Source organism: Pinus tabuliformis, chromosome Q (genome assembly GCF_031772625.1).
Source record: "Pinus tabuliformis cultivar Carrire ecotype Pingquan chromosome Q, CPIR1, whole genome shotgun sequence".
Lineage (NCBI taxonomy): Eukaryota > Viridiplantae > Streptophyta > Pinopsida > Pinales > Pinaceae > Pinus > Pinus tabuliformis.
Window position 1 is genome coordinate 398,594,122 of NC_142296.1, and position 20,217 is coordinate 398,614,338.

The following is a 20,217-nucleotide window of genomic DNA, read 5'->3' on the forward strand; positions in this document are numbered from 1 at the left end:
TATTAGACATAATAAATAATAAATAATTAAAATATATCTCCTTTTTATTAACTGTATTCTCGAAAATTTATTCAAATAAGCATAAATTCATGACACTAAAAATCTTTTGAAATATAAACTTGATAAATTCAATCCTGTCAAAATAAATCCATATTTTATATATATATATATATATATATATATATTAAAACAAAAGTTAGGTCAAATTATTAATTATTGAAAAAGGCGATGGTAATTCAACATAGAGAAGACCAATTTAAGCCATATATCCATCATAGTCTAAAGACATGATATACAGAAGAAAGGCCCATCAACCTAATAAACATTTTTACTCTACTTGCAGCGTGTGAGAGTTACAGGTTCGCCGGCGTTATTTTTATACAGGTTTAGTTGAAATACAAGTCATGTTTTGAAACAAATCCCTAAATAACTTTCCAGTCGCTGAATTGAATTTCGATTACCATATTCGCCTGGCCAAATCAATTGCAGACCTCACGCGCCCCAATAGTGCTCGCTGCATGCATCCATCAATGCATTCGGATGAGTATAAGAAGGGAAATTCAACAACATTATATCTATTTCCCGAATAATAAAATATTTTATATTAGGGAGATATTTTTTAGGAATATTTTTGTTTTCAGGATAAATGTTATGATGAACTATATTAGTTGGTTGGAAAGGGATTCAAAATTAACCTGATCTATAAACTCATTGATATTACATTAGATAGCTCATCACAACACATTTGATAAAATAAAATGAAATCTATACTATGAAGGTTAAATTTCTTTAGATTCCAAATTTGTTAATTGTTTATTTTTTCTTATGCCATGAAATAGATAACATGTGAGAAAAAGAGAAAACAAGTACAATCACACACCATACACATCTAGGAGGTTAGATTGCTTTGCTCTTTTACCCCCACCCCTTGATTAGATTTCCTTTTAAATTCGCATTCATACTTATCAAATGCATTTCCATCATCTCCAACATCTATTCCATGCATATATTATTTCACCCATCACCCTATATTGGCCTCAATCACTTCACATGTTTTATATGCCCCTTGCATGTTGCTCTCATACTGAAGGTGGGTTACTATATAATGCAAAGCCCATGGAAGTCTCCTTTTCTTATAACTTCTTTGGGTGAGTTTGAATTTGTGAGGTACTAGTTGTTAAGGTGATTTGTTCCACTGTTTTCCATTTTATGGGTTAGTTGTCCTTCTCCTTGTCCCCCATCATGCTTACAAATTTCTTTGCATTTCTCGCCATCCTCTTTTAGCACCCTCCCTCAAATCATCCTAGGATCCCATTGTCAACCCCTTAGTTGTTTTGTGCTCCTTTGTTTTTTCTTCTCCCAAACTCCTTGTTTCACTATCACCCCTAAAACTCTACAAATGGATGGCTCTACACAACTTTCTAGTATTCAATTGGGCTCTTGCCCTTTCGGAAGAAGAAACTCAATAATTGAGAAGTTCCTTTCAAACTCTCTACATCTATTTATAAATTCTAGAGTCTAGTTGGCCACCACAATGGAGTTATTAGTTCAACATTGAAAGCTCTTGTGGCAAATTTAGGATCAGGTAGAAGTGGTTTAAGGCTCACTTTCAAATTCCTACTCAACACGATGTTTAAGTTCCTCCTTCAACGAATCTCTCACCAATTCTAATTTTCCTCCGATGGCAATGAACAACAATGCCCTCCCAAACCTCAATACTGACACACACAATGTAACTCATAAATAATGAAAACTCTTTAGCAACTCCTCCTGTTATCACTCCAAGAAACTCTCCTAGGTTGTAGCTGAGAGATGCCCGATAACATATAATCTTCAATATTGTTCTTTGAACTATTGGAATAAATGATGGTTTGGATCAAGTTAGATAACCATTTCAGCTCTGTTTTCACTCAAGGCATGCATGAACGCTCTCACCAATACAAGGCTTTAGACCACTAATGCTCAATAATTTATAAATTCAATGGATAGATGGAGAATACTGACTATACCAGTAGATTGCATACATAAACATAAATGAATGGCTAGCTACAGGCAGCAAAAGAGAATACTGACTGTACTGGCAGATGCATATATGACCACATATGGATGGCTAGCTACAGGCAACAAAGAAGCTTGCAAATCTAATTTATCAAAGCAGAGATAAGATGACAGTTATCTGGCCTTAGACACAAAGAAAACATGAACAAACTGTTCAAGTGCAAGCATAGAACAACAAAGAGAATGGACATTGAACATATAATGGCAAAAGAAGCTTATATTGCTAGAATGAAGATGAGAAGCTTGAAGGAACAGAGGAGGAATAATCTCCAGAAGTTGAACCCCTATTACATTTTTCTTTCAGATATTTATAGCTCTTTACAATGATCCTCAACCTTTTGAGGCTTGAGAGGTCTCAATCTATCCCTCTGTCCCTTCAATTGATTGATTCCCTCGATAGGCAGCATGGTTCGGAGGTTTCTTCTTTTAACAGAAGAATAACCACATTCAGATATTTTGGATAGCTTGTTGTAATGTTTGGGATCTCTCTCGTGCCAGAGAGGCCCCATAATGTTTGTTCGTGTGGCTGTTGCATTGTCTGTGTTGTTGATGCCCATGATGTCTCTATTTCGGGTGAGTTGCATGGTATGGCCTTTCTCTTTCCCTTTCCAACCCTTCTTTCCCAGCAATATGTTTCCCGAGCTTTGTTATATGGTGGAATGTGTCATCGGGCCCTTATAATCCCTTTAAATGGCCCCTTTCTATTAATACATGATTATTTTCTATTTTAAATATAAAATGCAACAATACTGAGACATCACGCCACTCTATGTCCTTTTCAGACTTCAAAAATCATTATATATGGCTTATTTTCATCTTCGGTCCACCCTTGCAGTGATAACACATCTCCACCATTGATCTAGGAGTCCTAGATCCAATGGTGATGATCCATATCGGGTGCCTCTTTTGTACTAGAGTTAACCGCCCAATGAGGGCGGTTTTCTCTCTCCGTCTTGGACACATGGCAACCGTTGTATGGCATTGGGCGGAACTCGGCCTAAATCGCTTATCATCCATGGCCCGCCCGAAATCCTTCCTGTTTCGCGATTTCTTTGTGTTTTTAAAATGTGCCTAAAACATTGAAAATAATTAAAAATCGAGCTTTTGCGGACTTGAAAACCTATATATTTTGCTTCCCGAAACCCATCGGGTCCAGGTTCCATCACTATCGCACTGCCCCTGTTTCCCTTTGTATTTCATTATATAACGAAATACACGGAAAATACATTAAATATGGCTTTAGCGCAGACTTCAAAAATTATGAACTCACATATATAATGCCATCGAGTCCGGCTATCAGGTCACCCATATATATGTGCATAGGCCCCGCCCGTGGTATAGTGCCAATGCGATATCAGCAATGCGATAAATCACAATCGCGCGTTGCTCACTGCCCAGGTCCTTTATATAACATATCATATGCTCCCCGCTGATGTGACCCGCCGATCCGATCATCGGCGATCGTTGATCGACGATGTCATGCACCCAAATTTAAATTGTCCCTTCTGCTCGGCTGATTGCGATTAGCTACTTAGATTTGGACCGTTGATCAGCCAAATCTAACGGCAGGTGTGCGTTGCCATGTTTATGCTTGCAATACAAATGTTTTTTCACCGTTTTGGTGTGTTTTAGCCTCCCGATAGTGTATTTCCGCCCTTCCAAGGGCTCTCCTCTTGCATCGATTTTGACCCTTGGATGATTTTGGAGCAAATGCTGAAGATTTCAAGAGCATATATGGATCAAATTTTGGGCTTTTTGCTAGCGAGGCTAACACTGGCTCCTTCTGGAGATGAAATTCTCCCTGTGAGGTTTCAAGGATCACAAATTAATGCCTTTCTTGTAAAACCAAAAATCAAATCTTCCTTCTATTGTTCCATTGGGCATGGAGTCTATTTTGTAATGAAATAAAAACTAGAAAAACATATTTACAATGACAAGGCTTTAAAACCTTAAAGGAAATAAAGTTTCAAGAATCGCCCATTTCTGGGCTACCAAAAGTATCTCCTCCTTCTAGACTGTGCAAAATGAATGTGTTGTTCTACTGAACTTGAGCGATGACAAAAGGACCTGTCCATAAGGAGTCAAACTTGCCATGATTACCTCTCTTTTCCTTAAATGCATCCCATTTAAGCTCCCAATCACCAACTTGGAAATTGTCCACTTTTGCCTTCCTGTCAAAGGTTTCTTTAATTGCCTTCTAATGAGCTTTTGACTTCTCAACCAGCTGCTCTATGATCTGATGTAGTTCAACTAGGTTATTAATTCTTCTTACCATGTCATTCTCTTCCTCTTGTTCTTCTTGCAAGAACTTAGCCACAGGGAGACTCAGCTAGATGGGGAAAACAGCATCAGCGCCATAAACCAGTTTGAATGGAGAATTCCCTATGGACGTTTTGATGGTAACTCTATCAACCCATAGTGCAAATTTCAACTTGGAATCCCAGCTCTTTTTGTTGTCTTCTAACAGTTTTTTGATTACCCTTACCAGACTCTTATTAGATGATTCTGCCAAGCCATTGCCTTCAGGATAATATGACGTAGAATGCACCACTCGAATGCCCATGGATTCGATCATGTCCACCAATTCTTTTGCCTTGAAAGCTGCTGCATTATCAGTGACTAGTTTGGTTGGGCAACCAAATGTAGTGAAAATATTCTCATTCAAGAACTTTATGACAACTTGATGATTGGCATTCTTAGTGGGTATAGCCTCAATCCACTTGGTGAAATAATCACTGGATACTAAGATCCATTTTTGTTGGCCACTGGACTGTGGGTTGATCTCACCTATAAAGTCCAAGCCCCACTGCTGGAAGGGACCATTGACATGTATTGGCTTCAAGGGCAGAGATTTTAGCTGTTGTCTTCCTGCAAACCTCTGACACTTGTCACAAGCCTTTACAAAAGAAAACACATCAGAGAACAGAGTAGGCCAATAATATCCAGCCCTCAGGATTTTGTGAGTTGTGGTTTTCCAATAATGATGCCCTCCACAGATGCTAGAATGGAACTGGTGTATGACCTCCACAGATTGTTCTTTATCTAGACACCTCAAGAGGATTCCTAATGGGTCTTTCCAATAAAGCAGATTTTTATTAATGCATAATTTGGCTGATCTGAGTTTAATGGCATGAGCTTGACTTGAGCTAAGCCCTGGAGGGACTTCTAGCTTTTGCAAAAAATGAACTATGCTATAATACCAATCACATGTGGCTAGATTTTCAGCTAAAGATTGATTCTATTTTTTCTCTTTTGATGCTCCATCTGTCTGCTCATCATCTGAATTTAGAACAATGGAATTTATATCTACCAAGCTGCAATTTTCTTCAACCATAAGTTTAGCCAAGACCTGGCCTTTGACAAGCTTAGTGGGCTTCACCTCTATGTTAAATTCTATGAATCTTGTAATCCATTTAGCTCTCTTCCCATCAATATCTGGCTAAGTTAAGACATCTTTTACTGAGGCTAAAGGTACATATGCAACTACTTTGGAATGCAGAATATAAATTCCGAATGCCTTTAAAGATTTTATGAAAGCATAAGCTTGCTTTTCAATAAGGTCATACCTTAGTTCAGCATCCCTTAAAATTTTGCTGAAAAAGGCCACGGGGTCCTCTATGCATTCAAAATTTTTCTACAACAGAACTACTACAAGTGTATCATAAGAGGCAAAAGAGAAGATACAAAACTCCTTAGTGTAATCTGGGCTGATTAGAGTGGGAGCTTCCATGATAGCTTGCTTGATGGCTTCAAAAGAGCTTCTTGAAGCATCTGTCCATTTTATTTCTGATCCTTTCTTCAGCATGGAAGTGATGTGCTTTACTAACTCTGCAAAGTTTGGAATGAATCTCCTTACAAATTTTATCTTACCCAGGAAGGATTGAATGTCCCTTTTTGACCTTGGGATGGACAATGTCTGAATGGCTTGAACCCTTGCTGGATCGATTTTTACACCTTCAGTAGAAACAATATGTCCCAAGAGTTTTCCTTCTTCTAGAGCAAACTATGACTTCTTTGGGTTCATTGAAATTCCAAATTGTCTGCACTTTAGGAAGACCTTCTTCAAATGCTGTAAATGGTCTTTGTGGCTACTGGAGAAGACTGTTATGTCATCAAGATAAATAAGGACAAACTTGTCCTTCTCTCCCACAAAAGCTATGTCCATGGCCCTCTGAAAAGTAGCCCCAACATTCATCAGTCCGAAAGGCATCTTGGAGTACATGAAAGTGCCCCAAGGAGTAGTGAAGGTAGTCTTTTCCTGATCTTCAGGATGTACAACAATCTGATTGTAACCTGAAAATCCATCTAAGAAAGACATGACTCTAGCCCCTGAAACTCTTTGCAGCAAGTGTTCCATCTTAGGTAGGGGATAGTTATCTTTTTTAGAGCACTTGTTTAAATTTCTGAAGTCAACACAAAGCCTGATTTCTCCATTTTTCTTTCTCACTACCATAAGGTTAGCTATCCATTTTGAATACCTTAGGGGAACTATAATTTTGGCATCCAACAGCTTCTTGATCTCTTTCTCAATCAAAGGCAATAAGAGAGGGCTGATATGTCTTAATTTCTGCTTAAAGGGGTAGTGTTCTTTTCCAGTGGGATCTTATGCTGAATAATGTTTGTATCATAGGTTTTAAGATCATTGTATTCCGAGGAAAAAATATCAACGAATTGCTACATGAGGGTGCAATACTCGGAATTTTGGGCAAAAGACAAATGAGTGGACAAATTGATGAATTTCGGATGGGTTGGGCTCCCTATATTATGTTTACAAATAGCAAACTCATTCTCTGCTTTGGCCGGCTTATAGGGCACGTCGTTATGATCAAAAAGCTTCTCTAGAGGCACCAATCCTTTTGGTATGTGATTACTAGGCAGCTGGACGATGCTTCCTTGGCCGATCTTGCCTTTTAGCTTGGGCTAGCTGCATTCTTCCATGGTTTCATTTTCTTGGTCAATGTGCATTTCAACAAATTTCCCAACGACTTGTAAAAACCTGTTAATTTCCTCATCGTCTTCAAAAACTCTCCAATATTTGACATTGTCAGGCAGAGACAGTCTATATTTAACCTGGACTTCATATGTCAATTTAGGAGTCAAAGGAGGAATAAACATGCTAGCAGACACAACAAGGGAGTCAGCAAGCTGGTTCTTCATTCTCAGAATATAAGAAATGTTGAAATCATTAAAAGAATACTTGAGCCTCCATACGTCATCCCTGTATGCTTTCAGCCTTGGATGCTTTGCTTGGAACGCTTTATTTACCTACTGAATGTTGAGGTCTACATCTCCAAACACTTTCAGGCCTTTGATACCCATTTCTTTAGCGCGCTTATGCCCAGAATCAAAGCTTCGTACTCTGTTATGTTGTTTGTGACCTGAAAGGTTAATTTGAAAGATAAATGAATGTATTCCCGTGTTGGGGACACAAGGACTACACCTGCCCCTATAGCTTCTTTAGAGTAAGCCCCATAAGAAAACATATCCCAAATCTGTTGGTTTTCTTCCTTTGCGACCTGGCAAATTGGTTTCTTGAGCTGCGTGGAGGCCAACTAGGATTCTTCAATATGAAGAATACAAGCTCCAAAATCAATGTCAACAACATATATGGGATGATTGGTGGGATTCTTTTCATCACTGATTATATAAGCCAGCTGATCTTCTCTGTATAATCTCTTGCTCTCACCTCCGAAAATTGGGACAGTAGCATAGGACAGATCATTTTGTAATGATCCACCTAATCTCTTGATCTTACCTTTGGAAAGTAACATGCCAAACTTGGGAGGTATATCTGCTACCACAATATCCATCATCATGTTTTTCATAGGCAACTAAGACAAAGTGATGGTTAGGTCCTTGATTAATCCTAGACACTTCACTTTTCTAGAGTAAAAAAAGAACAGGCCATGATAAGGCTTGGTGATTTCCAAAACGAACTCATCCACGACGGTTTTGGGCATTAGATTATGGCTGGCTCCAATGTCCAAAAGGAAGTTGTAAAGGATTTTTTCATGAATAGTCAGAGAGACATAGAATGATGGGGAGTTGTCTTCACAATTTTCAATCATTGGGCTAAGAATAACAGTTGGCTTGTCATCTTGCAGATTTACATGGTCAATGGAGGCTTGGATGGCTTTAGGCCCAAGGGCCTCGAGGATGGATCTTTTGACGGACTCATTCTTCACTAGTTCAATCAAAGGCATATGTATTCTTAGCTTTTGAATTTCTGATTGAAAACTAAAAGGAGAAGGAGACTTGTCAAGGCCTCTTACCACATGGACTAGAGCTTTGAGGATGATGGGATTAACTGCCAGTTGATTTTTCTTATTATCTTGCTATACCGTAGGGACAACGGCTCTTTGAACAGGAGTTTCCTTGGCATTATTTATCTTTGACTTCAAATTATATCTTTGCTGATCTACAGTTTATAGAATAGCTTTACCATCCCATTCTTGGCTGATCTGGTCATTACATAATGACTTTTCATAGGCAGCTGAGGTCAAAAAGGAAGCATTTCCTTTTTCTTCCAAACAATGGATCTCATCATCTTCTTCAAACTACTCTTCTTCCATGACTGCATTTTGAAAATGAGCCTTCACCCTTTGGTCTTCATTAGCATCTTTGTTTCTTTGCAAAATCTGCAACTGCTCATTTGTTCTTCTATATGGATTTGGATTTGGATTTCTAGGAGCAAAGGTATTAGGCACTCTTCCTTTCCCTGGGTGTTGCTCAACCTTCAATTTGGAGATTTCAGAGGCTAATGACTCGATCATTTTGGTCATTTTATCTATCTTAGGATCAGAGGATGATGAAGACTCGCCCCTCTGTCTTCTTCTATCAACATTTCCCTTGAGCTTCTCTATAGCCATGATGTTTGATTCCACTTCCAAGGCTGCATCCTGCATGTCAGCCAAAGTAGCACATTGCCTCTCCCTCAATAGTAGGCAGAAGTCAGAATCAAAAGCACTAGCATAGGTGAGTTTAGCAGAGGTAGTAGTGGGTTTTACTTCAGCTGGTATCTTGTTGTACATACAGTTAAACCTCTTATTAAAATCAGACAACAACTCACCATTTTCCCTCTTTAAGTTACCAAACTCAGTGTGGTAGTAGAGGAGATCCTTCTTATCGCCCCAACACTTTAGGAATGCATCATCTAAATCTTCAATATCTGTTATAGATCTTGGGGTTAGTTCTATGAACCATTTTCTAGCCTCTCCATCTAGGCTTTGGACAAAGACTCTCATCCACACATCATCTTCACTAATGTCCAAATTATTAGCATAGCTATAGAATGACTCAAGATGTTCTTCAGTAGTAACACCTTCAATCCCAGTGAACTTAGGCCTATATTTTTTATATTCTCCAGTAGGCATGGCATTCAAAGGAGTGGGCAGTATTAGAGGTCCATACCTAGTAGCTATGATTCTTTCCATTTTGGTAGGTGCTTGTGGACCTGCCATAGCTGTGGTGGCTAAAAGAGTATTGGCAGTCTGAATGATAGAGGGCTGAGGAGTGAATGATAGGACTAAAGGAGTATGATGGATAGGAGGTGAGGTTTCTTTTGGGCTTACAACAAAAGGAGAACCTAAAGAATAAAGAGCTTTATGAATCTCTAGGAGTTTTTGTTCACTTCTAGTATTAGATGCTATACTCTCAACATGTATTTGTTCTATTACAAGCCTTTCTTGAAGAGATAAAGAAGATTGTTTATGTTTGCTTGATCTTGATGCTCCTTTCTGCAATACCTTTCTCTCTTTGATGATTTTTTCAGGGTTAAGTATTGGGTCAGCTTGTAGCTTCTGAGGATTTCTCTGAGTATGCCTCACAAACTGAGCTAAAACTATGAAGTTGAGTCGCCAAGAGGTTTGGCCTCTAGTAGAGTCGCCAGATAGATGATTACAACCAAAAGAGTGCCCAGACTTTGTCTATCATCAAAGTTTGATACATGTTGTTTCCCAGGGAAGATGAGCTTCAGTTTCCTCTCCCCGGCAATGACACCAATTATGTTATCACTCCAAAAAAATCTCCTAGGTTGTAGCTCGGAGATGACTGGTAACATATAATCTTCAATATTGTTCTCTGAACTAATGGAATTAATGATGGTTTGGATCAAGTTAGATAACCATTTCAGCTCTGTTTTCACTCAATGCATGCATGAACGCTCTCACCAATACAAGGCTTTAGACCACTAATGCTCAATAATTTATAAATTCAATGGATAGATGAAGAATATTGACTATACCAACAAATTGCATACATAAACATAAATGAATGGCTAGCTACAGGCAGCAAAAGAGAATATTGACTGTACTGATAGATGCATATATGACCACATATGGATGGTTAGCTACAGGTGACAAAGAAGCTTGCAAATCTAATTTATCAAATCAGAGATAAGATGACAGTTATCTGGCCTTAGACACAAAGAAAACATGAACAAACTGTTCAAGTGCAAGCATAGAACAACAAAGACAATGGACATTGAACATATAATGGCAAAAGAAGCTTATATTGCTAGAATGAAGATGAGAAGCTTGAAGAAACATAGGAGGAATAATCTCTAGAAGTTGAACCCCTATTACATTTTTCTTTCAGATATTTATAGCTCTTTACAATGATCCTCAGCTTTTTAAGGCTTGAGAGGTCTTAATCTATCCCTCTGTCTCTTGAACTGATTGATTCCCTCGATAGGAAACATGGTTCGGAGGTTTCTTCTTTTAATAGAAGAATAACTGCATTCAGGTATTTTGGGTAGCTCGCTGTAATGTCTGGGAGCTCTCTCATGCCAAAGAGGCCCCATAATGTTTGTTGGTGTGGCCGTTGCACTGTTTGTGCTGTTGATGCCCATGATGTCTCTGTTTCGGGCGAGCTGCATGCTGTGGCCTTTCTCTTTCTCTTTTCGACTTCTGTTTCCCAACAATATGTTTCCCAAGCTCTATTATATGGTGGAATGTGTCTTCGGGCCCTTATAATCCCTTTAAGGACCCTTTCTATTAATACATGATTGTTTTCTGTTTTAAACAGAAAACACAACAATATTGAGACATCCCGCCACTATGTGTCCTTTTCGAACTTAAAAAATCCTTAGATATGACTTATTTTCCTCTTGGGTCTGCCTTTGTAGTGATAACACATCTCCACCGTTGATCTAGAATTTCTAGATCCAAAGGTGATAATACATTTCGGGTGCCTCTTTTGTATTAGAGTTGGTTTTCTCTCTCCTGGTCTTGGACACGTGGTAGCTGGTATATGGAATTGGGCGGAACTCGGCCTAAACCGCTTACCGCCCATGGCCCGCCCGAAATCCTGCCTGTTTCGCGATTTCTTTGTGTTTTTAAAATGCGCCTAAAACATTGAAAATCATTAAAAATCAGGCTTTTGCGGACTTGAAAATCTATATATTTTGCTTCTCAAAACCCATCGGGTCTGGGTTCCTTCACTATCGCACTGCCCCTGTTTCCCTTTATATTTCATTATATAATGAAATACATGAAAAATACATTAAAGATGGCTTTGGCGCGGACTTCAAAATTTATGAACTCGGATATATAATGTTTTCGGGTCCGGCTATCGGGTCACCCATATGTATGTGCATAGGCCTCGCCTGTGGTATAGTGTCGATGCGATATTAGCGATGCAATAAATCGCAATCGCGCGTCGCTCACTGCCCGGGTCCTTTATATAACATAGCATATGCTCCCCGCCAATCCGATCATCGGCGATCGCTGATTGGCGGTGTCATGCACCCAACCTTAAACTGTCCCTTCTGCTCAGCCGATTATGATTAGCCACTTAGATTTGGGCCATTGATCGGCCAGATCGAACGGCGGCTGTGCGTTGCCATGTTTATGCTTGCAATACTTTGTTTTTTCACAGTTTTGAAGTGTTTTAGCCTCCCGATAGTGTATTTCAGCCCTTCCAAGGGCTCTCTTCTTGCGCTGATTTTGACCCTTGGATGATTTTTGAGCAAATGCTAAAGATTTCAAGAACATATATAGATCAAATTTTGAACTTTTTGCTAGCAAGGCTAACACCTCTCACAAATTTTTTTAAATTATCCACATTTTCTATGTTTTTATTCAAAATTTCCTACATAAGACCTATGAATTTCCATTAAAAATATAAATAGAAAATTTAGAAACGCATGTCATCCAAGTACGGCTTCTCTATTACACATGATGATAATTTTTTGTTCTCTTGTAAAACATTTTTATACAAATTAAGACAATATAATCATAATTTATGAAACAAAAAGTTTACATTGAAAATAACGTATATATCACTTTTTCTAAATAACAATGAAATATGGGTGTGATTCTATAAGGCACCATGTCGCATCTTGAAACTTTACATTGAGCAAAATGAAAAAAACTATGAACTTAGCTGAAATAATGACCAGCTGAATATATATAAACATAAAATGTGAATGATGTGATAAGAGATATAGATTGACAATGGTGCTTTCAAGCATGTGGTCATTAATTTAAAAAAAAATGGAAAAAAAAGGAAGAAGGTGGTTATTAATTACATAAGAATACATGTATCAAAAGGGGTAAAAGTTCAAGATTGTTCATGATATGTTTTTGGGCATGTAATTCCACTGAGAACCCAAATTTACCAATAATACATACACACGTGTTTTCTTGTGTGTGAGAGAGAGAGAGATAAGAGATGATGCCATTGGAGTTGTTTAAAAAAAACTGATTATAGTTTTCGATTCACGGTTTCCAATGTGATAATGAAGATTTTCGAATGTGATAATGAAGGTTCATTGTTGATGCATATAGTAAGAGTCTTCTAGAGATGGTACCTTTTGATACATGTATATGTGTGTTGATATGTTACATATAATTTTAATGATAATAATTGTTAGGAAATAATGACATTGTTAATTATATATAACAGGTATATGTGTGTTGATATGTTACATATAATTTTAATGATAATAACGGTTAGGAAGTAATGAGATTGTTATTTATATTTATATTTATATTTATATTTATATATATATATATATATAATTTTGGGCTTAAAATTTAGGAAGTAATGACATTGTTATTTATATTTATATTTATATTTATATATATATATAATTTTGGGTTTAAAATATGAGAAGTTTGTGTAAGTTTTTAATTCAGATTAGTATTTTATTGATTATTTTTGAAAGATTTATATAAAATTAGGAAAATTTGTGATATAATTATTGATATTGTAATTATATTTTAATATTTTATTGAATTTGGAGATGATAGTTCAAAATGTGTGAAGGTATTGGAGGGAGTACGAGTGGGAGATTATCTCAATATAAGAATAAATATATAAACGTCAATGAGTTCAATATTTTTGGACATAAGGACTGTAATGTTATGGAAAATTGAAATTCAAATTTTGTGAATAACTTGCTTTATGTATTTCATATAATTGAATTTTATTGTTGTTGATGACCATACAATTTTTTATTCATTTAAAAGATTGTGGAAAAAACAAAGAAGAGTATAAATTACTATTTTTGAATAGGAAAATTTTAGGAGATAATTTTCTATTTTTTTCTACAAAATTTATCATTTTTTTAAAATGATTTTACCTAAATTAGTTAGGATAAAATTATTTTTAGTCTATAAATTGCACTTTTTCAAGCTATATGAAAAAGGGCCTTGAAAATTCAAGAATATTTTCAAAAAATATTACCAAATATATTATAGTTAGCATTTTAAGAATTAATAAATTTTGTAAATGTTTCTACGTTTTAAGTTAAATAAACATCCTTAAAATCTTTCATACTCTTAAAAATTATATAAGAGATAATAAACCAATACCATTGTATATGATTTGATGAAATTCCAAATACTAAAAAGTCTTACTTAAATAGAAATTTTAAACAAACATTCAAAAAACAATTTATCATTGAGAAAATCTTTTTAATTCTTTTTAGCCCCTGATCTACACATCTAAAAAGAAAATGCACTTTACATTGCATATACATTAGACATGAAATATTTACCAAGCTCACTAATGATTAGTTTATAAATAGGAATTAAAATATAGTAAATAATGTTGATGGATAGTTTATAAATAGGAATTAAAATATAGTAAATAATGTTGATGGATGAGATGAGTTTTATGGAAAAAAAATTCTTAACCCAAATTGATATTAAACTTTATTAAGTTATATTTTTTTTAAACTTTATTAAATTATATATATTTTTATATTAAATTTTATTAAGTTATATTTTTTTTTTTTAATCTCCCTTCTCTAAAGAGGTTAATTATACTAGAGAATACTATGGGAACAAATAAACCCATATATGTATGCAAAGATTTAGTAAGATAATTATAGAAGTTATTTATCATTATTGTGAAATTTAATATAATGTTTATTAAAAAACAAACATATATATATATATATATATATAACTACCTGGATGTGGGTGTTAATGTGCTGCATTTATGAGGGCTCGTTCAATGCAGGCAGCTGGCCCTGCACCTGGCTGGCGGACACAGATGGTAGATCTCAATGGCATGCGTATTTATTGGATGCTGGACGGAATGTTGGTCGCACAGATTGACATTAATGTGCGCCTGGTTCGAGAGTTCATGCTCAAGGTTTTATGTATGGCTCGGTATTTGGTTCACGCCATCGCTCCTGGTTCTTTTCACCTCCACCCATTTTTCTTCCCGCACCCCTGCCTCACTCTGATAGTCTGGAAGCACGCCTGGGTTCTCTGTATCGCCGAGTTCCTCTGGGCTCAATCCCTCTCCCGTCAGCTCTACCATTTTCCTTCTCTTAGCTACTCTGTCAATTCGAGCATGCCTCGTCGTCGAGGAGTCTCCCGCTGAGGAGGAAACACCGGTAACAGAGGCAGAGCCTCTCGTTCTACTCCTCAGAATGTAATCCCCATTGCTTCAGCCTCCCCGTCCTCATCGCCCTCTGGCCATGCTGGGCCTCTCCCGCATAATTCCTTTCAAACTACCCGCTTCACCTTCCATAGCAGGCTCAATAGGCCAGTTTTGTCCGCCAGTATCACGGTTATTCTTGCTGAGGAAGAGGACAATCCCAACAGCTCCGCCAACACCAACACCTCTCAATCTCAGGAAGACAACGTCCTTCAGGGGGATATGGCTGGGGTTGTGTTTAATGCAGATAATATGTAGGAAGATAGCCCTGTTCCTGAAGCGCCTCCGCATCCGGTTGATTCAACTCAGCACGAGATCCTTGGTTGTGGCCCGGCTCATCATGCAGGCAGCATCCTCAACCTGGTAACTCCTCCAGAAGGTGGTCTCGAAGGAACTGAAGAGAATGGTTTCGTCACCTGGGTTGCCTCGTCTAGCCAGGTGGACAAGGATGTGCCCGACTCTCCGCAACAAGCCGATTAATGCTGGTTCATCACCGACGGGTGGCACTCTTGCCTTTGCTCTGTTTGCTTTTATGCTATGTGTCTATGTTTTTGGGTCTCTGGTTATGGGTCTGGTCTCAGTTCTTGTTTGGTTTCGGCGCGAGCCAACCTGTTCTTAATTTTGTAGCAAAAACTCTGGGCTTGGCATGTTATGTTTTGCCTCTTTTTGTCCATGACAGGTATGACAGTTTGTTTCTCAGTAAAGCCTCTGCAGGCGATAGTTATGATATGTTAGACTCAGAATAGAGTTATTTTCTAGTAGGTCGGTGTCTGACAAATCAAGTTTTTTGAGGTCTTTAATCCTGGAAGGGCAGATAGCAGTATATGTATGACTCAGAATCTCTGGCTGAGGGCTGGCCTCTGCCCCCTCTGAGGTCTCAACCTCCATGTACATATTTTTCTCTTTTTTAATAGAATTAGTATTTACGCAGAATATATATATATATATATATATATATATATATATATATATATATATATATATAATACTAATCATAAAATTAATGAAATAATTGACAACTCATAATTTTTTTAATCTAATAATGATTCACAAGAATTAGAAGATCTCTGTTGGCTTACAAATGATTTCCTACATTAAATCCAGTCACTATAGCTGGAGGTAAGTGCTGTTTTATTCCACATTAACTTACAATATGAAACATTAAATTTTTAGCTTACAATATGATCAATATAATAGAGAAAATAATTTTACCATGAGAAAATAAGGAAGTCAAATATGTCAATCTCTATAATATTTTGAATTAAAAGTTTAATTAGTAATATGTTTTAAATTTTATTATTATATGATTTATATGGAAATATGGAAAAAAAATAAATAAAAAAATTTGAGATCATTCACTTAATAGTATATCATATTCAATATCTTCGTCATAAAATTTTATATAACATTATTTTATTTTATATAATAAGTACATTTTACAATCTAATAAGAGGGAGATTTGTGATTATTTCAGTGCTCAATTTATATTTGGCACATTAGATTCATTATTTTTTTAGGAGTAGAAAAGACATGTGTAAAGAATATTTCAATGTGAATTATAAATAAAATAAAATATTTGATTTAAAATATTTCAATATCAACTCTATAGATAAATAGATAAAGCAATATAAAATATATATAGAGAATGATACATATACAAGATTTAAAAATATATTAATAACAAAAAGATATTTCAATGTGAACTATGTAAATCATAAATAAAATGTTTGAATATTGAGGTTGAGTAAAATATTTCAATGTCAACTATACATATATTATATAAATCATTTGAAAAAAAAAAAAAAAATCATTAAAACATCATAAGGCTCACACATATAGAAAGAAAAAAAAGATCATTGTCGATTCATCACGACTCCTCATTTATCGAAAGCTAAGATGAATTGCACTCTAAAAAAGATTTGAGTTTGAGTAAAATATTTCAATGCCAACTATACATATATTATATAAATCATTTGACAAAAAAAAAATCATTAAAACATCATAAGGCTCACACATAGAAAGAAAGAAAAAATCATTGTAGATTCATCACAACTCCTCATTTATCCAAAGCTAAAATAAATTGCACTCTAAAAAAGATTTGGACTTTAAAAGATGAGTTCAAACTTTTATTTAAATTTTGTACTCTAAAAAATATTTTCACTTAAAAAAAAATTGATTATATACTTGATAGATGTTGAGTTCAAATAAATTTAGATCAATACAATATTACTTTATAGTTATTCACCATTTTTATAATGTAAATTTTTATTTGATAAATTACTTTATTTCTATTATGTAAATATTTTATATTTAATAGGTTTGTCATATTAATTCATACACTATTACTTTATCTCTTTTCACTATTTTATTATTATTCACTATGTTTGATATTTTTTTATTATATTATATTAAATTTTGATCATTTATTTTATTTCCATTGCCTAAATATATTGTATTTGATATGTTTATCATATTAATTTATATACTATTACTTTATGCCTTTTCACTATTTTATTATTATTCACCATATTTTCTCCATAAACTTTTCCGGGATAATTGATTAAATTTCCAATATGTACGTCTTTTTATTTATTTATAATATATTTTAAAAATGAATAGTGATAATATTTATCTTAATATATTGAAACTTTTCCATCTTAACATCCATTTCAAGGCTTTTTATCTCAAAAAGATATAATTGTGGAGTTTCCCTACAATCAAGCCTATTTAACTTACCATTTGCAAAATTTTAACAAAATAATATATCATATAAATTATTCAATTAAATCTCCCTTCACTCTTTTCATATTAACTATATTATTTAATTATTTTTAAAAAAATGTATATATATAATTTAATTATTTTTATTTATAATTTCTATCGCAATAGTTAACCTATATTCATTTTAATAATATTTATTAAAAACATAAAAAAATTTATCATCAATTACTAATAACATACCTCTGTTTTAACTTTAAATTTATTAAACATTATAAATGATAAATAATAAATAATTAAAATATATCCATTTTAACTCCTTTTTATTAAATGTATTCTTGAAAATTTATTTAAATAGGCATGAATTACACCCCAAAAAAAACAACAACAAACAAAAACCAAAAAAACTTTTGAAATATAAACTTGATAAATTCAATCCTATTAAAATAAATCCAAATTAATTATATATATAGATATATCACTTTTAAAACAAAAGATGGTCAAATGATTAATTATTGAAAAAGGCGATTATAATTCAACATAGAGAAAATATATACCAATTTAAGCCATATATCCATTATATTCTAAAGACATGATATACAGAAGAAAGGCCCATCAACCTAATAAACATTTTTACTCTACTTGCAGCGTGTGAGAGTTACAGGTTCGCCGGCGTTATTTTTATACAGGTTTAGTTGAAATACAAGTCATGTTTTGAAACAAATCCCTAAATAACTTTCCAGTCGCTGAATTGAATTTCGATTACCATATTCGCCTGGCCAAATCAATTGCAGACCTCACGCGCCCCAATAGTGCTCGCTGCATGCATCCATCAATGCATCCGGATGAGTATAAGAAGGGAAATTCAACTTAACATTATATCTATTTCCGGAATAATATAATATTTTATTTAAGGGAGATATTTTTTAAGAATATTTTTGTTTTCAGGATAAATGTTATGATGAATTATATTAGTTGGTTGGAAACCGACTCAAAATTATTCATTATAATTAATCTAGAAAAATAACTTCCTTCTTATATATGGCATCTAATGTAAACTTCTCTTTACAAAAAGTAATACTCAAAATTTTTTATATAAAATTCATAAAACTCAACCACTCAAACTAACCCGTTGATTTAAATTGATAAAATTCTTCCAAATCCCGTTGATTTAAATTGATAAAATTCTTCCAAATCATTTGGCTCGAACTAAATCAAACAATTAACTTCTTCCCTCTTATATGGCATCTAATGTAAACTTTTTAGTTAAAAAAGTGATAGTTGACATCTCTTATATACCAGCATAGATTCATCTTAAATATGGATCTAACATAAATCTAGATGGATCCAATTTCTTCACTTGTAAATTTTTTATTTTGACCCACCTAAACAAAATTTTAACTTTGATCGACAAAAACAAATCCTGTTGTATAAACCTCTGGGGTCAAAAATTCAAAAACTCAACTACTCAAACTAACCCATAAATTGATAAACAAACATTCTCTGTATATAAAATATACTTACAAACAGCTTTCTGAGAGTGGGCCTCCTGCTTCTTCTCTGAGAAGTAATGTGATCATTCCCACCGTTGTCGTAACTTGGAGTAGCAGCGTAGATGGCCACGAGCCTTTCCTCAATATCAAACCTAACTGCGCCATCAGCAATTTTGAAAACACTAAGATCAAACCCTTCCTCATAATCATAGTCCCACGTACAGAATCTACCCTGGACTTCATCAGAATTAATTAACTGATCACCCACTAGACTATGCTTAGCCTTCCCAGGGGTCTCTTCCCACTTGAAAGGCACTGAACAGAAGCTTTTCAATGGCGGAGTCTTCGATCCGGAGGGCCATGCATTAAAATCCCTAGACGATATGGGCAGCAAGGTGGGAGAAGGACTGGCATATCCAGAGTAGTTATTTTTTTTGCAGGAACCCTGGAACGCCGCAATATTCTCTTCAACTTTGTGATTGGCATCCATGGGCTCTGCAAGTCGAGATTTCGTAAACATAGACCTAAGTCGTTTGGATAAAGTTCGGCCTCGTGCCTGGTTTTGAGGGTTCATCTGAATTTCAGCCATTAATTACACCATAGAATAATCTTCCCCCATGGTTATTCTTTAAACTACAAGGTGATATTTTTTTATATATGAGCAGATACAATGTGCATGTGAATTTTATGTATATTTTTTTACCTAAGTGTCCCCACCCACCTAATTCAGCTCACCAAACTTGAAAGTTTGCACGCCTTTTCTTGTTAATCAGATGGTGATTCGATGGAGTAATGAGTGTAATTATACCAACGGAACCGAATTTTACAACCCACCAAATTCGATTCAAAAATCAACGAAATATGTTGAAGGGCAGGGAGAAAAAAGGGACAAATGTCACTGATTGGCTGCTTGTCATGACTGTTGGGTACCGCGCCTTTCTGCACGCTACTGTCTTCTATATGTACTTAAATTGCACGTCAAGGTGACCTCGAGGTTTACCAAATTTTTGTAAAGGTGGCGACACAGTGTGAAGGTGGACATGGTTGAGAACTA

At 35.2% G+C, this 20,217-nt stretch overlaps 1 protein-coding gene across 1 annotated transcript; it reads right to left on the reverse strand.

Annotated features, from left to right (window-relative positions):
- Positions 1–18,241: 18,241 nt before the first annotated feature.
- On the reverse strand, positions 18,242–19,773 carry LOC149219875 (uncharacterized). Its single transcript, XM_089382693.1, has 2 exons — positions 19,195–19,773; positions 18,242–18,489 (listed from the first exon to the last, which is right to left on the reverse strand). The coding sequence occupies exons 1-2, from the start codon at positions 19,750–19,752 to the stop codon at positions 18,433–18,435; spliced, it is 615 nt and encodes a 204-aa protein (XP_089238819.1). The 5' UTR covers positions 19,753–19,773; the 3' UTR covers positions 18,242–18,432.
- Between the last annotated feature and the right edge of the window lie 444 nt (positions 19,774–20,217).

What these genes read in the sequence shown, in the direction of transcription:
- LOC149219875 (XM_089382693.1), bottom strand. Translation starts at nt 19,752, where the DNA reads ATGGCTGAAATTCAGATGAACCCTCAAAACCAGGCACGAGGCCGAACT. An exon ending in CCACTCTCAGAAAGCTGTTT is followed by an intron (nt 18,490 to 19,194) that starts GTAAGTATATTT and finishes GGATGCATGCAG; the next exon opens with CGAGCACTATTGGGGCGCGT.